General features: G+C 40.1%; 1 protein-coding gene across 1 annotated transcript in view; it reads right to left on the reverse strand.

The window, feature by feature from the left end:
- Positions 1-5,493: 5,493 nt before the first annotated feature.
- LOC101841540 (dual specificity testis-specific protein kinase 2-like) overlaps positions 5,494-20,620 on the reverse strand; it is an 85,227-nt gene continuing 70,100 nt past the window's right edge. Inside the window, exon 3 of the mRNA XM_040756193.1 lies at positions 5,494-5,639. Within this exon, the coding sequence (XP_040612127.1) occupies positions 5,494-5,639 (146 nt within the window). The remainder of the gene's footprint in view (positions 5,640-20,620) is intronic.

Consider the following 20,620-nt stretch of genomic DNA (forward strand, 5'->3'; position numbering starts at 1 on the left):
ATATGAACAACAGGTACAATAATATGTATATGTATGTATAGTACCATACATGTGCATGCATGAATATATACTAATATATTAGTAATATAATAGTTTGTATGTGCTAATATGCATTATTTACTACATATTGGTTTTAATTTACATGCATACACACACATATATATATATGTACAACATATATACAGCTATGCACACTTGTATAATTTTAGATATAACTGATGTAACCTATTTTCTAACCATAAAATATCCTTGTTCTCTTCTTGGCAGACACAGAATCTGTGATGTGTATGTCAAGAAATGAAGGAAACTTGAATGAATCAAGTATTTTAGAGGAAAGTAGGGATTTGATGTAAGACATCTTGCTGTCAAGCTGTTGGTGTTCAGAACCTAGCAATATTCATTCCTGCTATTCTGAAGCAGCTGTAGAGTTTGTGGCAGTGTGTTAAAGTCACAATCTTACAAAGGCTGGGCCTCCTTTAACCTGACTTTGGGACTATATAGAAGCATAAAAGGAGCTCGTAAATCTAATTTGTTTACAGATATGGCAATATAGATAACACCCAGTAAAAACAGCAACCATGTGTGCCACAGACAGCAGAGGATACCTGGAAATCCCAGAATTCAAGAAGTTGAACACAGAGAATTGCCATGAGGGAGTCTGAGGTCAACCAGGGCTACAAACACAAGCATAAGAAGACAGGAGGAATATTCCCAGCCTCTTTCTTGATTTATGAACATACAGTTGAGCTATCCCAGTCGAATGCACAAACTAAAAGTAACAATGAAGCTAGGTCTCGCATAGGGTAGATTCCCAAGGGGTTCTAGGAAACTTTAGAGAGTGTTAAAAGTATTACATACTCCCATGGGAGTTGTGGGTAGAGAGATGGGAATGAAACAATACACAGGGATGATATTGAAACTACCCATATAAAGGGCTAGTTTATTGCATATAAATCACATCTGAATTAAGTAGAGACTTTTCATTTATAAAAGAACAATGGGTGATTAAGTCAACACAACCAGGTTAAAAACAGGCCGGGCGGTGGTGGCACACGCCTTTAATCCCAGCACTCCGGAGGCAGAGGCAGGCAGATCTCTGTGAGTTCAAGGCCAGGCTGGACCAACAGCCTCCAAAACAATACAGAGAAACCCTGTCTTGTAAAACCAAAAAAAAAAAAAAAAACAAAAAACAAAAAAACCAGCACAATACAGTGACATGTTAGACTTCTGAAAAAAAAAAAGGTGTGTGTGTGTGTGTATGTGTCAAAGTCAGCAGAGTTCTTTAAGGAAGGTTGTACCAGTGGGACTGTTTGGGCTATCTTTATCCATGTCCCCTTGGATACACTATGAATCACCTTACACCACCATGGTATTAGCAAGCTACCAATATCTTTGTGGAGTTAATGGCTTCTCTGAATGGGATTTTAAACAACTAGAGTCACTCAGGTGTCTCTCATGAGATATCTTTAGTAATTATCATCTGAAAGCCACAGTGGCAATCTGGCAAGTGTCTCCTGACTTGCTTGTGTCCAGCACTAGGTAATCAGATGTTACCCTCAGAGGTAACATCTTAACCTCTTATTTGAGCTCCATTATCCCGGGAAAGAGAAACAACACCTCCCACAGGCTGCTCCCTCATAGCAGACACTTGTAAGGCCAAGATAGGAGAACCCTATTAAAGAGAGAGAGGAAGTATTGTAGGGGGCAGAGGGTCCAAAGACAACACAAGAAAACCCACAGAATCAACTAACCTCGGCTGATTCTGGCTGACAGAGACTAAATCAACCATCAGGGAGCCTACATGGAACTGATCTAGGCCCTCTGCATACATGTAACAGTTATGTATATTTTTCTTCCTGTGTGACTCCTAACAGTGGGAACAGGGGCTGTCTCTGACTCCTTTACTGCCTTTTGGGACCCTATTCTTCATGCTGGGTTGCCTTGTCTAACCTTAATACAAGGCAAGGTATTTAGTCTTTCTACAACATGGTATGCCATGTTTTGTGGATATCAATGGAAGGCCTGCTGTTTTTTTGAGGTGGTGCATGGGACTGGGAGGAGAAGAGGGAGGGAAAACTATCATCAGGATGAGAAATAAATAAATAAGATTTTATTTTATTTTTATTCATTATTTATTTTATAAATCGAAGTGAATAATATTTTTAAAGTCTGGCAATGCTAAATGGTAGGAGGAATGTGACATAATCCCAATACACATTGTCCTGTGGGAGGGAACTGCATTGACCACTTCTGGAGGAAGTTGAGCAGTTTTCTATAAAACGTAACATACAAGTCTCCAGTGATCTACACCTGGGCATTAACCAGCATCAGCCCCTCAAATGTCCCCCATCACAAAAATTAAAACTCATTCCTAACAGATACGCCACAGCAGCTTCATTCCAAAGATAGCCTTACTACTTAAATAGGAAAAAGTACAGAAAAACTTAATTTCAACACAGAACTGAATGATGCACTCACTGATGTACTCACATGGATGGATAAGTCTTACATTATTTTGTAACACTCTTTGAGTGAAGCAAAGCAGATACGAAAGTATGTACATATATGCACTTCTTGTGCGTGAAGTTCTAAGCTAAGAAATAACATAGAATGGCAAAAGAATTAGAATAGACAATTTATTTTACATCATATTGTCATATTGTTACTCATCCATATGAAACTGGTTGAGGTGTGCTCTGATATGCTTTGCCACTCTAAAAATCACAACATTTTAGAAAAAAAATGCAAACATTTTGCCAATTGTTTTGATGGATTGAGATTATCCTAATTGCGTTCTTCTCCAAGAAAATCTTTATATCCAACTTTTCTTTTGAACTCAAAGTCTTATTTACAAGGGAGGGGAAACCAGGGTCTTGGATGCAATAGATTCATGTCTTTTCTCTGTTATGTTTATCTCAGGAGTGGAAGTTAGGATGCTGGACATTTGTAAATTCCTGTCTTAAATCAGTGTTTCTGAGTCCTTTGTTTTTTTGTTTGTTTGTTTGTTTTTCATTGAGCTGACGCCTTTATTTTACTTCATAGATTAAAGAGGTTTATCTCTGTATTTGCTGGCCTTTGTCCAAAAAAATATGAAAGGTGGCTGAAAACAGAATTACAGTAACTTAAAAAGCTACATACTAGAAATACATCAGTCTCTCCCAAAGTTGACTGCTTCCAAACTCCATTTAATATTTTGTGTGTCTTCCCTCCACTGCTGGGATGTCTTCCCTCCACTGCTGGGAATCACGTTTGCTTCTCATTTCTCCAGTCAGCTTCTGGCCAGCGGTTTTTATTAGTCTTTCCGCGAACCTTTCACATTCTGTTTCACCAGTTCTGGAGGGACTGCAACACTCAAGGTTCTTCTGTGCTGATTAACACTCTTCAGACTTTCTCTCTGAAAGGCTTGGACACCCCACTCAAGGGCGATAAGGCAATGAGATGATGGTATTCCTCCTCACACCCTTCAAGGCCAGCAGTCTTCCCCATTCATCTGTCTGACCCTCTTGCCTCGGGTCATTTTCATTTCTATTCCTTTGTTTTGTAAACTCAATGGATGAATATTATGCACAAAGAAGGGTGAATTTTAAAAATGAGTTTGAATATAAAAGAAATCTGAGAGAATAGAGATTTGGGGGAGCAAGAGGAGCTTCCTTCCTTCCAGGGGAGAGCCATGGAATGGGTTTGCTAGGACACCCATGTAGTAGGAAGGGAATCTTGACCTGACAGCCAAGGGGTTTTTTCAAGAGTGATGTAATTTCACTGAGATTTGTCATATTTTTATATATTACAGATGAATAAATGGGTGGGGAACTTTGGGCATGCATCTCTGTCCCAACCAGAGGGATGATCATGCTCTCCTATTAAGGCAAGCTGAAGCCCTTCTCTCTGCATCTTTGGCTCAGTTGTTAGCTATTGAACTTGTACTAGCCATGCCCAGCACTGCTTGTTACTGACATTGCTGCATTTCTAGTCTCTGACCTAGATTGGGTCTGGTAGCTGTTAATTAAATTTTGACAAGCAGATAAATACTATACCATGGGAACTCGTGACAATCACAAAAATGCAGCTGTGATTTTCTTGGTTGCCTCATATTTAGTGACTTATCTTTGGGATGGAGTGAAGAGGTCTCCTTCCTGGAATAAGCGAAAGGATTTTACAAGTCATTGTTGTCTGATGAGTAAGTCCTGTGTATATGTCAATAAAGCACTGTTGGCCAATAGGGAAGCAAGATAGGTGGGACTAGGAATTGAGGAGGATTCTGGGAAAGAGAGACACAGGCAGACATCACATAGCCACCACAGAAGTATGAGGTCTGGACCCTTTCTCCGGTAAGAAAAATACTTAGATTAACAATTATGGGTTAAATAATTAAGTCAGAGCTAGCCAGTATGAAACAAGCAAACTGCCAACAGCTTCATAATTAATATAGCCTCCTGTGTGTTCATTTGGAACTGATGTGGCTCTGGAACCAGGCTGGCAGGAAGAAAACACACTACAGTTGTCCACAGTGTACACTAAATAAAGGGGCAACAGTGTCTTGTATGTATCTCACTGGAACTTCATGGGATCCATCCTTCTGACATTATATTTGTCTTCCTGGAGCCTTGTGCTTCCTCTTTTCTGGTGATTTTGACTGTCTCATAGACAGCTATATGTGCTGGTATTTCTCAACCCTACCTTATCTCACCATTTTAACCTTGACTTTCCTTTTAACCTCAACATTTATTTTCACCACAGAATTATATTTGGCTATTTGATCATATTGTTGTGCCCAAATTCTGAACCTAAAAAATCACCAAGAGACCTATTCCAATGCAAAAGATCCATTCATTGCAACACAGGCTGGACAAGGACACTGAGAAATCGCGAGGCAGGAAATTTACAGGGCAGTGCAAGGGGAGCATCTAGGGATACTCAATAGTCTCAGGATTGGTGTGCCCCCGAGCTTGGATGACCTGTCTTGTGTTGATTGGTCAACTGGTTGTTATGGCCTGTAGACCCTCCCAGGGCAGATGCTATGCTCTACATATCACTGTTGTGAACTTGTACCATAAAGCATACCCAGAGATGTAAAGCACAGCTCCACCAGGTAACTTCTAATTGATTCCTTGCCATGAGGAGGGTATCTGACCTCCTAGTGACTAGGGCAGGCCCCACAAGGTCAGGCAAGCACATGTTGAATCTTTTCTGCAGCTAAAGTAGGGGGCTGGTCCCTTCAATACCACATCATTGTTGACAGAAAGAGAAAACAATATGCCATTGAAAAAGCAGATTTGACAGTAGTAGCAAAGGGTAGGAGATGATAGGGACAGACCACCACTGCCTGGCAAGGTGAGTGAGTGCATTCATGAGTGTTTGGTGATCTCAGCAAAGTTCAGAGATGTGACTGTGCTTGTCCTTAGACAATCTCATGTCCTTAGAAATGTGTTGCTGTTGATGATACCTACAAGGAAGCTGTTGAAGAATGTGACGTGAGCAAAGCAGCAGCCATCTTCATTCACCATCTTCATCATCTTCATCAACTGTGTCAGGTTGTGAGAGTTCATCACAGTCAGACTTGTGGACTGTTGATATTCCTTCACAGAAGAACTGGTTGGAGAGGGCCATTGGACCCTTACCTGAGATGCCCCGTGCTCCACCTAGATGTTTGTATTAAATTCTACCTTAATTCCATGTGGTCTTGAGGTCTGGAAGGTTCTAGAGTATATAAACTGGGAGAGGTTAATTGAAGAGGGCCTTCATCTGTGCAGCTCAGGAAAGTTATTAGTACGGGAGGAAGTTGTGCTATGTCTACTTTTGATTCACCCATGTTCCTGCAAGAAGCCCCTCTCCTACCCTCTGCAAACAAGTCCCATTAATTCACTAGTTTCCCAGGGTAAAATCTGACAAAATTGTACTTTGGTTGGTTATTGGTACCATATGAGGAGGGGGTAGATGCTGTTTATGTCTCCCCAGTTAATAAATTCTTGGAACAGCAAAGATATCTGAAGGCACTGTTTTTTTTCCTGTTATATCAGCGGATGTCTAAGAAAGGCAAATGGGTGATACTAGTGACGGTTCCATTCAGACTGAGACGTTCAAGGAGAGCATGGACATAGGCTTCTCACAACAGAGTTGCATAAATTAAGACACACCCCAGTATAGATGTAATACCATCAAGGGAGAGTCACATTTAAGTGTATTAACAATTCCCATGTAGTCTAGTTTGGTGGCCTCCAATTTACATATGAAAAGGTTGCTAAGAAAACTTGTTTCCTCTCTCTCTCTCTCTCTCTCTCTTCCTTCCTTTCTGTCATTCTTTGCTTCTTTGTTTCTTTATTTCATTCTTCTATTATTAGATATTGCGAATTGGCTCCAGGGGCCCTGAGTGGGAAAATCTGATCAGGTAAAAGCAAGGATCATAAAATGGTTTTTCTGAGAATACTAGAAAATTGTGGGTTTATAGCTGGGAAGGAAGAAAGGCCTTAAGCAGCTGCTAACCTTGCTGGAATTCTCACTTCTCAGCTCACAAGAGGTTTCTGCCAGGTTCCTGGGGGAGTGGCTGCTTTGGGTTTCTGTGTCTCTGAAATTATCAAAGCCTTTCTGTCCTGCACCAATCTCATAAGGGGCACAGAAACCAATATCTGATGTGTGTGTACCAGTTGTGCTCATTTATCTACTGGTCACCTGTTGGGAGCATAGCAGGTTCTTGTACCCAGCAGATCTCTAGAAAAACCAGGAATGTTAAGAATACAGGATTGTCTTTCCAATGGAAAAGGCAAAAACAAAACAAAAAAAAAACCAAAAAAAAACAAAAAACAAAAAACTGTTCTTCTACCCAGAAAGCTAAGAATGGGAAATGACTGACTATCTGATGATCTGTTATCAGTTGAGCCAATCCATATCAAGTTCCTAACTAGTGCTGGAGGTGGTTAGTAGTCTAAATGACCCCAATAGCCAGAGGCTCCCACAGGATCCTACAACCAGGATCAGAGATGGCTAATAGCCCAAATGACCTCTATTCTATCTGTACGACTGAGACCAAACCAGACCCTTAGGACCTTAAGCTCATCCAGGTAGTCTATCTCTAGAACCCATCTTCCTGGGAGAAATGACATGTACTCTGAGTTGAGTTTCAATGTAATTATGCTTTTGTATTACAACAGGAAACCTTTTTCAAATTGTACAGGACTTAAATACGTTGGGGATAAACCGCCTGTTATTAGACTCCCTAAAAAAGTCTGATCCAGATTGAGGAAGTTAATCTGCACTGGGTTTTCATTCTTATCTCCTTGCAGGGTTTGCTTCCCTGAATGACACATGCAGGGACTCCCTCTATTCTCATCCACCCCATTTCCTGTCTACCACTGAGTTTCTTAATGCACATATGCGTGCCAGGAGAACAAAAGAATTCCACCATCAACAGCCAAGCTGTGGTTGCCTTTTAGATTGATTGTTGAGTTTACTACTAAGTGCATCTATGAACTGGAGCCAGCTCAGAAACTCATTTCATTATTTGTTCACTTTACAGTCAGAGCTTCACACATCACCTTTGTTTATAACCTGTTTGCATTTCATTTACCTTACTATAGGAAGATAAACCAAAGACCACATCAGAAATTGAAATATATTGACATGTCTTCTCTCATGTTTTCATGCTGACTTTGTATTTTGACTTAACTGCCACAAATATAAATCATATGTCCCTAGTGACTCATATTGTCTCCTGATTTATTGATTGCACACAACAGGGAAATATATTAATTAAACAAATCTGTGTTCCTAGTGAATTTCATCAACATATAACTTACTTCCAGTAAAATTCACTCTTAACGATATATAAAACCATGAGTTTTGACAAATATACAATCAAGATATAGAAAATCTCCATCTCTACAAATACCCTTATGTTCCTTTATGTCCATTTTCTACTACCACTGAGACTTAAAACTGTTTTATGTCCTATTCAGTTAGCTTTTCCAGAGAGCCATTACAGAATATGCAACTTTTGGAGTTTATTATTTCCCTTATCTTTTTTGCCTGGCCTGATAAATATATCAACAGTCTATGCCTACATTGTTTACAAAGTATTGAGCTGAAGGACATTTTTCTTTTTTTAATGTTTTGGATAAAACTTCTTTGATGCATATTTATGAAAAATAAGGTATATTCATCTTTGTGTTACAAACATCTAGGTGTTGGATTAGTGGATCACACTGGTGAGTTACCTTTTTCTTTGTAAGGAATTCTAAAGTAGAATTCAGTTCTTCCTTCTTGCCAACACAATCTGAGGTTCCAATATCCCCAAATCCTTGAGTAGTGACTGTGTGTTTTTGTTGTTGTCTGCGGCATTTTTCTGCTATTCTAACAGATATGTAACAGCCGTGATTGGATGTGGTTTGATCCCCCAGGGTTGATGTGCTAGAAGTTTAGTTCCCAATGCAGCAGTATAGATGTGGTGGGAATCCCAAGAGTGGGAACCACTGGAAGATTCAAGGTCTTGGGGTCATAGCCTCACAGGAGAGTTAGCAGGTTGGCATAAAAATAATAAAGCTGGAGGCTCTCTACTCTGTGGCTTCCTGTTTCATTGTTTAGACTCTCCTGTTCTCATGCAATGCTGTCATGATACCCTACATCACATTGTGGCACAGCAAGGGAAGGGGATCCACAAAAAGAGTGAACTCATGGATTATCACCTTAGCCATTCTGCCTTCAAAACCATAAGCTAAATAAAACCTTACTTTCTTTACTAGGTGCCCAGACTCAGGTATGTTGTTATCACAACAGAAATTGGACTGATACAGTAGCAAGAAATGGCACTAAAATATACCTGTGGGCAGTAATTCATTGGAGCCTGCTCACTACCAATCACATTCCCTTCAATTAGACCATGATGTTGGGAACCATCATGCAATGGTGGAAACAATAAAAATGACCATATGATCATGCGGCCTGCATCCGAGAATGTAGCGAGGTGGTCGGGATAGATGACACAGAGACCGGTCGGTTGCTTTAAGAAAACTTTATGCTTCCCAAATCAGCTTAGGAGGAGATTCCAAGTCCGCTTAGGAGAGAGAAGTCTCTCCAGGAAAAAAGAGCTTCCCTCTTTAAGGACTTCTGTCATCCATCTACATGCAATTCTTTCCAGACTTCTCACCCTCCTGGCTGGTGGTTTAATCTCTGGCCCCAGAATGGGGGAGACACAGCAGGGGGGGACAGGAAGAAGCATCTAGCCGTAGGGGGTGTCAAAGTCATGGTATTTCAGTGAGCAAGCCCTTATCTGAGCCCTATCAAGAGCTTTATAGCACTGAATTGTTTTCAGTAAACATTACACAGCTGCCTGCTCCCAGGCCGAAGGGGAAGTGGGTTTCTGCTCAAGGTCTGGTGTCCCCACAGAAACAATAAAAATGACCATATGATCAGGTGTTTATCATTTTCCAGCAAACGCTAGTCTGTGCCCTTGCAAAGCAGATGTTCTAGAAACCCATGGTGACTGGAGCAAGGGGAAATGTGAATGTCTTCCAGGACATGCAGGAAGTACTTCACCTTTCCACAAAGCAGTAGATGTACAATGCAAGAGGGTAACATGTAAAGGACACTCTGACATGGATGCTCAGAGTATTCCCATCATGAAGTAGCAACCTGAGACAAGGTGCTGGAGGATACAAGCAACCAAGTAAACATCTTCAGGGGAAGAGAAGAAACCAAAAGCACAGGATTGGGCAGCAACTGTATACAACAGCTAACAGAGAGATCCAGACTCGTACATGTAGAGAGATGGTGAGAAGAGGGACAAATGCTATACTTGGAGAGAAAGTGGGTCAGCTCTAAATATGTCAGAGCCTTAGTACGAGTTTGAACTCAGGCTTAATCAGTAAAGTGCTTACTATGTAAGAATGAGGACCTATGTTTTAGCCCTCAGAACCCACCTTAAAAAAAGTACTGGGTGTGCAGGTTCATATACGATGTTAGTGATTCTACTGCTTTGGGAGATGAAGACAGGCACTCCTGAGGATCCCTGGCTAGCTCTGAGGAACCCTGCCACAAAATCTAAGTGGCCAGAGACTGGGGAAAGAGAAGAAATTGTCCTCTGCTTTCCATACATACAAGCACACATGTGGTTAGTAATCATAGGGACCATAAAGGAGTCAAATCTTACAGTGAAATTATAATACACTTAAAAAACAAATTCTAGCAACACTGAGAAAGTATTGGTTACAGAAACACTTCAGAAAGGGAACAGTGCTGAAGGGTCAGTAGCATGTTGCTCAGAAGGCTTTGGAACATCTTCTACAAACATTAAGCTTCAGGATGATGGAGACTGAGTGTCTGTCACTGTAGTTGAGCATACTGAGTAGCTTTGATAACAGATAGGAGACTTCATTGTTATCATTCCAACCTAGCTATACATGATAAAATTATGCATTAATAATATTCAACATCACCCAAGAACTGTAGGCTATTTGATGCCCTTCAAAGGTATATTTTATAACTCAGCATAACTGAGAGGGAAATAAACAAGTACACAAAGTTTCCTTTCTGGTGGTAACTTCAAGAACTGTGTACACTGCTCTCTTATGAGTTTAGTGAATATGCCTGAGTCACCAGGTACTTTACTTCTGGTAGAATTTCATGGTATTCAAATTCTAAAACCCTGGAGGACTTGTTCCCTCCAGGGAAAGGGTACCTGCTATAAACTTGTACAAGGTGATCTGCCCATGTAACCCATCCTTTCACATTGTTATAAGTAAGGTCAGTATCATTTAGCTATTTGGATTGTCAATGATTATAAAAGCAAAGCTTCTTCTAGTATGGAAAAATGGAATTTTACATTTCTGTTTCTCTGTGTTCAATAAACTTTGAATGAATGAATAAACTCTTGACTAATAACTATTAAGCAAAAGAGATAAGAGACCTGTCCTATGAGAGCACACCTACCAGACCAGTTGAACCATTAGAAACTAAGATCAATGTTACTTTGTACCAAATGTGTGTTTATGCATATGCATGCCAAAACATGCTTTTGTACATGTGTACAGCTTCAAAACTGGAATGAAAATGCTACACTATCTTGTGTCACCTTCCTTTTTTGAAACGATGCCTCATTTTATAACTCATGCTAGCCTGGAACTCAAAGTGATCCTCCTGACTTTTCCTCTCAAGGGAATAGACTGCAGATGTGAACCAAGAAGCCCAGCCCAAACAGTGTATTTTTAAAAAGGAAAATATTTATAGAAGAAGGAAATGAGCTAATTATCATTCTCTGGATTATTATAAATTAAGAGTTAAAGATAAAAGACTCAGTACTCCAAGGGGAAAATATTTATTAGAATTAAATTGTTTTCTCCTCAATAATTGAGAAAACACAAATGTTTTGTTTTTCACATTGTATAACGCATGAGTTTAGAATACATAAAAAGTATAACTCGCTACTTTGGGTTGTCAAAAAACAAAACAAAGGGAAGGGTTCACAGAGCCCTTAAATTAAATATGACCAATGGATAAAGTTGGTTGCTTTCATTTTAAACACAAAGGAAACCCCCTCTTGCACCATGATCCTAGTTTTAACTGTCTTTGGGGTAGGATTTGAGTCATGGTCTTCTCCCTCTTATATATAAAGCTCTACTCAAAAGAATACTCAAACTGATGTTTCTGAGTGGTAGTCTTAACTGTAGAAAGAGCTCTTTGCTGTATTTTCTGCTGTAATAGAGATATAGAGTGGGTAATGTATATGCAATTTTATGCTTATCAGATAGTTTTAATCACAACATGAATTAAGGATTAAGAGTCTCTTCTAGGAATCAATACCTATTGTTATAATAAACATAGAACAGACTTCGTCCAACACACTCTTATCTCTTGGGGAACAGTCTTGGTGCCCCATGTGCTTTAACTTACACAACAGCAACAAAACCACTAAGATGCTTCTATAAGCACTGACTGAAAGGTGACTTTCTGTGGTCACAATTACAAATCCACTTACTGGAAGACTGGCCAGAGTTACACTTCCTCTTCTCCCAATGCCTTTGCTTACATTAATATTGCAGAATTGTGAAAAGGAAGGAAACTCAAGAAGGGCAACATAGCCTTTGTTGTTGAAGAGCTACCAACAGGCAGCCCCAAATAGAAAATAGTCATCAAGCCTGGAGATGTGATGGTTAACACTGATGTCAACCTGACAGTATCTGGAGTCACATAGGAGATAAGGCCTGTGTGATATCTGTGAGAGATTGTCTAGATTATGTTTGTTGAGACTGAAAGACCCACTTTAATGGTTGTACTGGATGAAAAAGAGAACATGAACTGGTGTCATCTCTCTCTGCTTCCTGACTGTGGACTCAATATGACCAGCTGCTGCCATGCCTACCCTGCTATGATGGACTACAGCCTTGAATTGTGTGCCACACTAGCTTTCTTCTTCCCTTGAATTACCATTGTCAGGCATTTTGTCTAGGCAGCATAAGCCACTATGTAGAACTTCAGTACAGTCCTCCTAGAAAAGAGTTAACATACTTCCAAACTGACATTAAATGGTTTGGGGGAACACTTCCTATTTCACATTGTGCACCTGAAGAAAGATGACATTATTTCTTGGCTGTTCTATACTTCTGGCATAAACTGAGGTCATTCAAACCTGTCCTGGTCCCTATGGGATCCCACACCTCAGAGGAGGTTCATAGCTGGAGTTAGAGGTGGCTTTGAATCACCCATCTCCTACCCCTCTCATACACACTAACATTAAAAATTAGGACCTTGTTTCTTATCTAAATTTAAACTGGAAAATAAAATTAAAAAAAAAATTAGGATTTGCATATAAAAGAAACAGTGTAATTTTTGCCTTCACATTACTCAGTCTGTGAGACTGTTTCTTGATTTGTTTAACAAAGGGAGGAAGATCCACCATAAATACAGGTATTATTGGTCCTTGGGCCAGGGTCCTGCACTGAATAAAGGCCCCAAAGTGAATGAAGAACCAGAATTAACTTCTCTTTGCTTCCTGACTGTGGATAAAATGTGACCACCTGCCTCATCCTTCTGCTGCTATGCTTTCCCTTCCATCTGTGATGGACTGTGCTCTCAAACTGTGCACCAGAACAAAGCCTTCCTTCCTTATCCTTGAGCATCTTTTGCCAGTAAATTTTCAGTGATGAGGAAGTAACTAAGACTGTCATATATCCTTTCAGAGTATACAATCCCTAGGCTTCCCTGATTTCAGCATCCAGATTTTTTACAGTCTACTTGTACAGATCTCACTGAATGCAGGTATGCATGATATAAAGTTGATAGTAAAAAGAGCTAGTTTAATCCCAGCACTTGGGAGGCAGAGACAGGTGGATCTCTGTGAGTTCGAGGCCGGGCTGGACCGACAGCCTCCAAAACAATACAGAGAAACCCTGTCTCATAAAACCAAAAAAAAAAAAAAAAAAAAGAGCTAGAATTGGGCAATGTCAATAAAAGTGTTGGCTAAATGTATGTCACATACATTTCCACAGTGGGGTAGGGGAGTGACGGTCTGAACTGTTCATGAAACAAAAGTGTTTGTGAGGGTTCTGAATTGAAACTGAAGATGAGATTATCCAGCCTGCTGCTATTTATACCTAGGAACAATTGTGTTCACAATTCAGTCTCTCTGAACGATTGTTGAATTACATAAATGAGACAGCTGCTCCGCACTGGTCCATCAGACAGTGGATACAGAGAAGGCAGACGAGGTTAGAACAATTGAGACAATTAAAGAGAGCTCAAAGATTGGTGTTTAAAAGGAAAAGGAAGCAATGCGCATGTTCCCAAAAGTAGTGGGAACCTCTGATTAGTATCCAGGCCTAGTATATAATTTCTAGAAAATACCCTATAATCAAAGTCAACAAAGAATTCAGAACTTGGAGTAATCATAGACAGAAACATCAAGACAATAAGAAAGAAATGACAAGGGCTAGAGAGATGGCGCAGCAGTTAAGTGTGCATACTGCTCTTCCAGAGAACCTGAGTTTGGTTCCTAGCACCCAAGATGAGTGATTCAAAGCCACCTCTAACTCCAGCTATGAAGCTCCTCTGGGCGCTGTGAGCATTGTGTGCTCAAATGTGCATATACCCACCCCCCACACAAATAAAATAGTTTGGTATGGTGGCACATGTCTTTAATCCCAAGATTTGGGAGGCAGAGGCAGGCAGATCTCTGAGAGTTCAAGGCTATCCAGGGTTATGGAGTACCTATCTCAAAACTAACCAAGTAAATACAAGAAGAAAAAAGAGAAATGAGTGGAAATATAATTAATGGAAAAGCTAGAAATGCATTGGGTCATTACTACTGAGGTGATGGATTCTCGTCTCTTTAACACCCTTTCCCAAACCTCACTGGGCCCCCTGATTTCTTCCTCATCGGTGATCCTCATTGTGCTTCTTAGCTTCATCCCTTTCTGCCTTTCCAGGCTTCATGCATTTGTGATAATAGCTATTCAGCTGTCCTTTAGGTCTAGGAAGAACACTTAGATGCTCACATTTATCTGATGTCAAGCCAAACCGGATTGTGAACAACACAAAGACCAAGCCTATTCTTGGGAATAAAGAAAAGATTATTTACAGGGGATAGGAGATCTAGGTTAGATGAACCATCTGCCAAGAAACCCAGAAAAAAATGTATTTGGAATGTCATTATAAAAGCAGGAGCCTAGAGAAGCAAAGTTCCTAGAGCTATAGCCCACTGTGGAGACTTGATGGCTAGAGACACAGATAGGACCAGGGTTCAATTCTTGCTTTGTAATTTCTTTTTATGTGATAAAGGATTTTGTTTTTATTTTATTTATGAATATGTAAGTGTTTCTATGTCTGTGCATGCCACATGTGTACAGATTCCCATGGTGGCCAGTATAGCAAGGCTGGATCCCATGGTGGCTGTGGGTCAGCTGATGTGGGTGCTAAGAACCAAACTTAGATCCTCTGGAAAGCAGGAAGTGTTGTTAACTCTTAAGCTATCTCTCCAGACAGTGACTATATGTATGCATGTGTATCTCAAAGGACTAAGAGAGGGTGACAACTGAGCTGCCATTCAGGTGCTGGAATTTAAACCTGGGTCCTCTGCAAGAACAACCAGTGCTCTCAACCACTGAGCCATCTCTCCAGAAACTTGATGCTTTTCTTGGGGAAGTAAGAGTCTCAATCACCAACTTCTGTCACTCTAAAGATACATTAGGCATTGTTCAAAGGGCTTCACTTTTAACATCTAGTGTTCATAACTGCCACATGAGAAAAGTATTAATTCGTTTATTGATAAAAATGAAGACACTGAGAGGTTAAGAGATTTAAGTCACACACAGCTAGCCAAAGACAGCTGTAGAAATGAACAGAATAGGTAAACTAGAAGGACCTCGGGGCACACTATTTCATGTGTGAGGTCAGCCGTCCTGAAGTTAAAAGAGAAGTTACAGTTTGTAGTAAAGATGAGACAATCTTGAATTCAGTGGTAAGTTAAACACAACTAAAGGGCTCACTTTCTACATAGCATTTAAGCTTGGGTTCATCCTTTGTAAAAATGTAGGAAAGGAAAAAGAAAGAAAGAAAAGGACAAGCAATCAAACAAAACAAAAGCCCTAAAAATCAGCCCATCATATGAGCCATCAATATCACTCCAGGCTCTTGATGACCATTTACGGAATGGACTCTAAGTGGACCTATCACAGAGACATGTGTCTCAGTGCTACTCAGAAAGCTAAGAAGAGAAGCAGCCTGGGTGTTTGTCCACAGGAGAATGAATGAATAAAGCATGTTGTATGCACAATGCAAACTTCTTCATCCACTAGGAAGAACCCAGTTAAGCTTTCAGGAAAATGGAGGAGACTGCAGATAACCATACTAAATGAATAAAGTCTCAGAAAGACAAAAGCTATATGTTTTCTCTCACTTGTGCTTCCTAAACTTCATGTAAACACAAACAACAATACTCATGTTTATGACAAGAAAGTAGAATCAAAACTGTCTAGGCAGGCAAAGATGAATAATGAGAAGGGGGAGGGTCACGAAAGAGGAAGGAAGGAAAGCATGTCCAGATGCATTTGAGGTATGCTACATGTGACAATGTATCACATTGCCATAGACACTGAATATACACACAAAAAAATAAAAACATAAAAGTAGCATTTTATAAATACAGAAGGAAAAGGGATTGAAAGTAAAAAGTTAACTAGATTATACTTTACAGACACGGTCTCTCCCATCACTTTTTTTCTTAGAAAGATTTTTACCTTTTATTTTAATATAGATTCTGCTTTCTTTGGTGAATTTTTACTGTAATGGCTGAAACCCTAGGAGCCTGCTGTATTTCTGAACTTGAGCCTCTTTGTTTGACATGTGTCTCAATGGTGGCACCTTGTTTCTGACTCCTCCACAATCAGGCAAGCAAGACCTGTCTTGATTACTTCCTTTTCTCATTGCTGTAACAAAATATCTTGCAAGGAATTTAAGGGAGTGTTGTAGTTTTCTGCCCAGTTGCTATGATAAAATACCTTGACAAAAGCAAGTTGTCCTGCTTTGAATGGGAAATGTCCCCTATAGGACTGGGCATTTGAAGACTTGGTCCCCATATGGCAGGCTGTGAGATTAAAGACGCATACAGGTCCTGTTTTCTCTCTCTGCTTCATGCTGGTGACTGAGGATGTGAGCTCTCAGCTTCCTGCTCTCACTGTCTTAGCTATCTGCCACCATCCCTCCCCACTATGATGGACTCTTACATATTTTGAAATGTAAGGCCAAATAAACCCTTGGGACAACTAATAAACAGCTTGAAGGGAGAAAGGCTTTATTTGGTTAAGAGTTCCAAATTACAATTCAGCTTTCTGGGAAAATCAATTGAAGCAGTTAGTTATATCTAGAAGCTAAGAAAGGAAGGAAAATAAATGTCTGCATGACTACCTCCCAGCTCTGTATTATTATGTCCCCCAAACTAGGGAATGATGCTAATGACTTTCAAGTTTCACCTGACCTGACTATAAGTCTCCCCATATTAATATAATCAGGACATAGATATACTTATATGGGAACCTTATCTAGACAATCTTTTATTGACACTATGATGCCAGGAAGGATTTACTTTGGCTTATAGTACTAGGTGACATAAACCTGTCATGATTGTGAGAACAGGAGATGAATGCTCACATCACATAGATAGTTAGAAGCAGACAGGAGACAGAAAGTTCCACTCAGGTATAAAACTTAACGTCCCACTCTTGCTCAAGTAAGAATTCACCTCCTATTTGTTCCAAAACTATCCCATTAGCACTACCACTGGGGAAACAAGGGTAAAATACATGAGCCTGTGGGGGACAATTTACAAACAAAGGACAACAGAGTTTTCCACCACTTTCTGCATTTCACAGCAATCTAAGTCTCAGATTCCGCCTAAGGAACCTGTAGAGAGAACTGGCTAACAGCGAACTTTTTGGCCTCACTCCTCATCCCAGTCCCTCACAGAAACAGTTCCCAGAGCAACACTCCTCAGAAAAGCAGACATGGTGGCGACCGCACCCCTCTTAAGAGAGCCATGGTTTAGAGCTGGCTGTGGGATTTTCAGGCCCCAAAGATAATGTGTGCATGGCTACTTCCTCATGTTTCAGTTTAGAAACCAACAGCAAATCTGGCTTCATTAATATCTGCAAATACAGAGCCAAGAGGCAAATGTGTTATAATAATGATAACAGAGAAAAACTGTTAACTAGCATTTTGGCAACTCATAAAGTGATATTGGAAAAACAATATTTGTGTGATTCTCGTGAAAAAATAAGAGATAGCAAAAGCAAAAATATGAATTAAAAAAATTGAATATAGGTATGTAGTTTAGACTAGTGTGGCATTTGTGAGCCTCATGTCCACATTTTTCAAATGTTGTATTTACAGGCCTGAAAAGTGAAATCTTTCTTAAACTCTGTGGTTAGTCTGATGGGGAGGTAGCTCACTTATTTAACTTTACCTTGAGTGTTTTTTGTATCACCAAAGGTTACTATATCTAGCTTATCTTTATTAATAGAATTATGAGATCTATCTAGCAACTGGTTCGTTATTTGGTTCAATATCTTGCTGTGATCATTAATTAATAGTTATTGCAAAACATGTTATTTCATCACCAAACTCCTGATTTTAAGGTCACAATATTTGTACAAAGTTGTTAAATATTTGACCTGTATCACATCTTAGCTAACTATGTCATATTAGAAATAACACTAATACAGGCACACAATTATGACAATTTTTCTGAGATCTCCCTACTGTGATAGTATTTATTGATATCAACTTGACAGACAGAATCTAGAATCGCCTAGGAGACAGACTTTTGGGCATGTCTGTAAGGGAGTTTCTTGATTGTATAAACTGTGGAAGACTCACCCTAAATATGGGCAGCATCATTTCATGGGCTTGGGTCTTGGACTAAACAAAAAGAAAAAAGTGAGCGGAGTACCAGCACTTACCTCAAGTAGTTTCCTGATTGCAGATACAAAGTGATTGACATCTCATACTACTGCTGCCAAGACTTCTCCATCATGATGGACTGGACCTTCAAACTATGAGCCAAAATAAGTCTTTCCTTCCATAAGTTGCTGTTGTCAAGCCCCCTCCGCCACACAGACAGTGGCTAATGTGTCTGACCAATCAGGTGCTCCACTTGCAGGTGTTATTTGGGGAGGTTATGGAAACTTTATGACACAGAGTCCTGACTGAGGAAGTATGTCATTTGGAGTGGGCTTGTCCTAGCTTCTGCTTGCTCTGCCTGCTTCTTGTGTGTAGTCAAGAGATTCTCTCTATGCTTCCAGCTCTGGCTTCTGGCAGCCATGCTTTCCCCACTCTATGGACTGGAACAGTCTAGAAACATAATCCAGGTTAAACTAGTTCCTTCAGTTTGCTTTTGGCCATGGTATTCCATCACAGCACCAGAAAATAAGTGATCCTTTGGCTGTTGTCAGACATGTAATCACTGCAATGAGGAATTTACCATACCCACCAAACAGCATAGTGGTCAAAATGGAAATCCAGCAGTGGCTCTGCTGTGCTTTACTGCCTCAAGTAACTTCCATTGAGCTCCTAGGCCTCCATTTCTAAACTGTGAAACTGGGGAATCAACTTGCTCCTACTACACAGACTTGTGCAAATAAAGTGCGGTAAGGTACTGCTTGCCTAGAGGGATGGCTGAGAACCAGTTGTTTTGGTCACTGCTGCTGGTTTGTTTTTTGTTTATCTTGCTGTCTGTTAATGCTTCCTCAGCACCCGCCTGCTTCTTAGATGTTTGCTGTCTACAGATCCTGTGGTGGAGGCACCTGACAGCTCTGCATCACACACATTTACTTGTGTTGCATTTAGGGAATTATGAGAAAGACAAAGCTAGTGTGCAATGTGGGAGCACCAATGCCTTACATGATGCCCCAGGAAGCTCTGAGGGGGTAATGCCCTTCAGATACTGCTTGCAATTAAATAAGGAGGTCAAGATTTCTTATCCCTGGGATAGCATTTATCATGGATAGGAGAGGCAAGCTGGAATGATGAGCTACATAGCTGAGAATAAGTACTGTTAAGGCCGCCATCACCAGATAGGGGAATGTGTTAGCTTTCAAAGAAATTTGAAGCTCCATAATAGAGCAGCTACTGTACCTGTCAATAACAACTTTTCCTCAAACTTGTCTCTGTGGTCATTAACCTGTGTCAATTTGAGGGAGCCCCAGGGATCCCAGATAAACAGTACTTTATGGAAGGTCAATAAAGGATGTTGCTGGATAAAGTTTGCACAAAAATCAATGAGTTTATTCCATTGTTCCCCAGACAACTAGGCATCATCCAAAACCTTGAGGGCCTGAATGGAGCAAAGTCCACAGGAAGGAAGAGTGTTCATTTTTCTCTGCTTCATTGATATTCTTCCCTTTTTTTCTGTTTCACTCCCTGAACTGGATATCCTTCCTCACTTCCCCTGCCTTCATATTGAGACTGATACTCTCAGCTCCTGGTTCTCAGGTCATCAGACTTGAATTGAATTAAACTAACAGCTTTACTAGGTCTTTGCTTGGCAAATAGTAATTCATAACCTGCCTCAATAATAATAAACCTCTTATCCAATCTCTTACAGTAAATAAACAGATAATGAGTAGTAATCTGATTAATGATATACAATTAAAATGTATATAATAGATCATTGTAAATGATAACTAATTGATAAATAATAGATGTATGTTGGAGGATGGATGACTGATAGAGACAAATAAAAATGATAGACAACTGACAGATCGATAGATTTTTGGCAGGTGATTGGGTGGATAGATGAATAGACAGATGAATAGACCAATAAAAAATGAGAGAGAGAGGATAGCTCTTTTCTTCTGGTTCTCTTTCTCTTATCACATTGACAAATCCAAAATCTAAGGTTTGCTTATCAGAGCGCAAAGTAAGATCCAAGCAGCCACTTTCCCACTGTGGCAGAAATAGTGAATGTGGGTATCTAATTCACCTCCACTACAAGAATGATGCCTTTGCAATCTTTGGTAACTAAAGCATCCTCTGTTGGTCTCCATTCCTGAGGCACACTATAAGTCCTAAATCATAATACTCACATAAACCCTTCTGCCTATGGTCTTCAGCATCCCTGCTTCTCCCTCCCTCCCTCCCTCCCTCC

The sequence above is a fragment of the Mesocricetus auratus genome, unplaced genomic scaffold (genome assembly GCF_017639785.1).
Source record: "Mesocricetus auratus isolate SY011 unplaced genomic scaffold, BCM_Maur_2.0 Super-Scaffold_100013, whole genome shotgun sequence".
NCBI classification, from domain to species: Eukaryota; Metazoa; Chordata; class Mammalia; order Rodentia; family Cricetidae; genus Mesocricetus; species Mesocricetus auratus.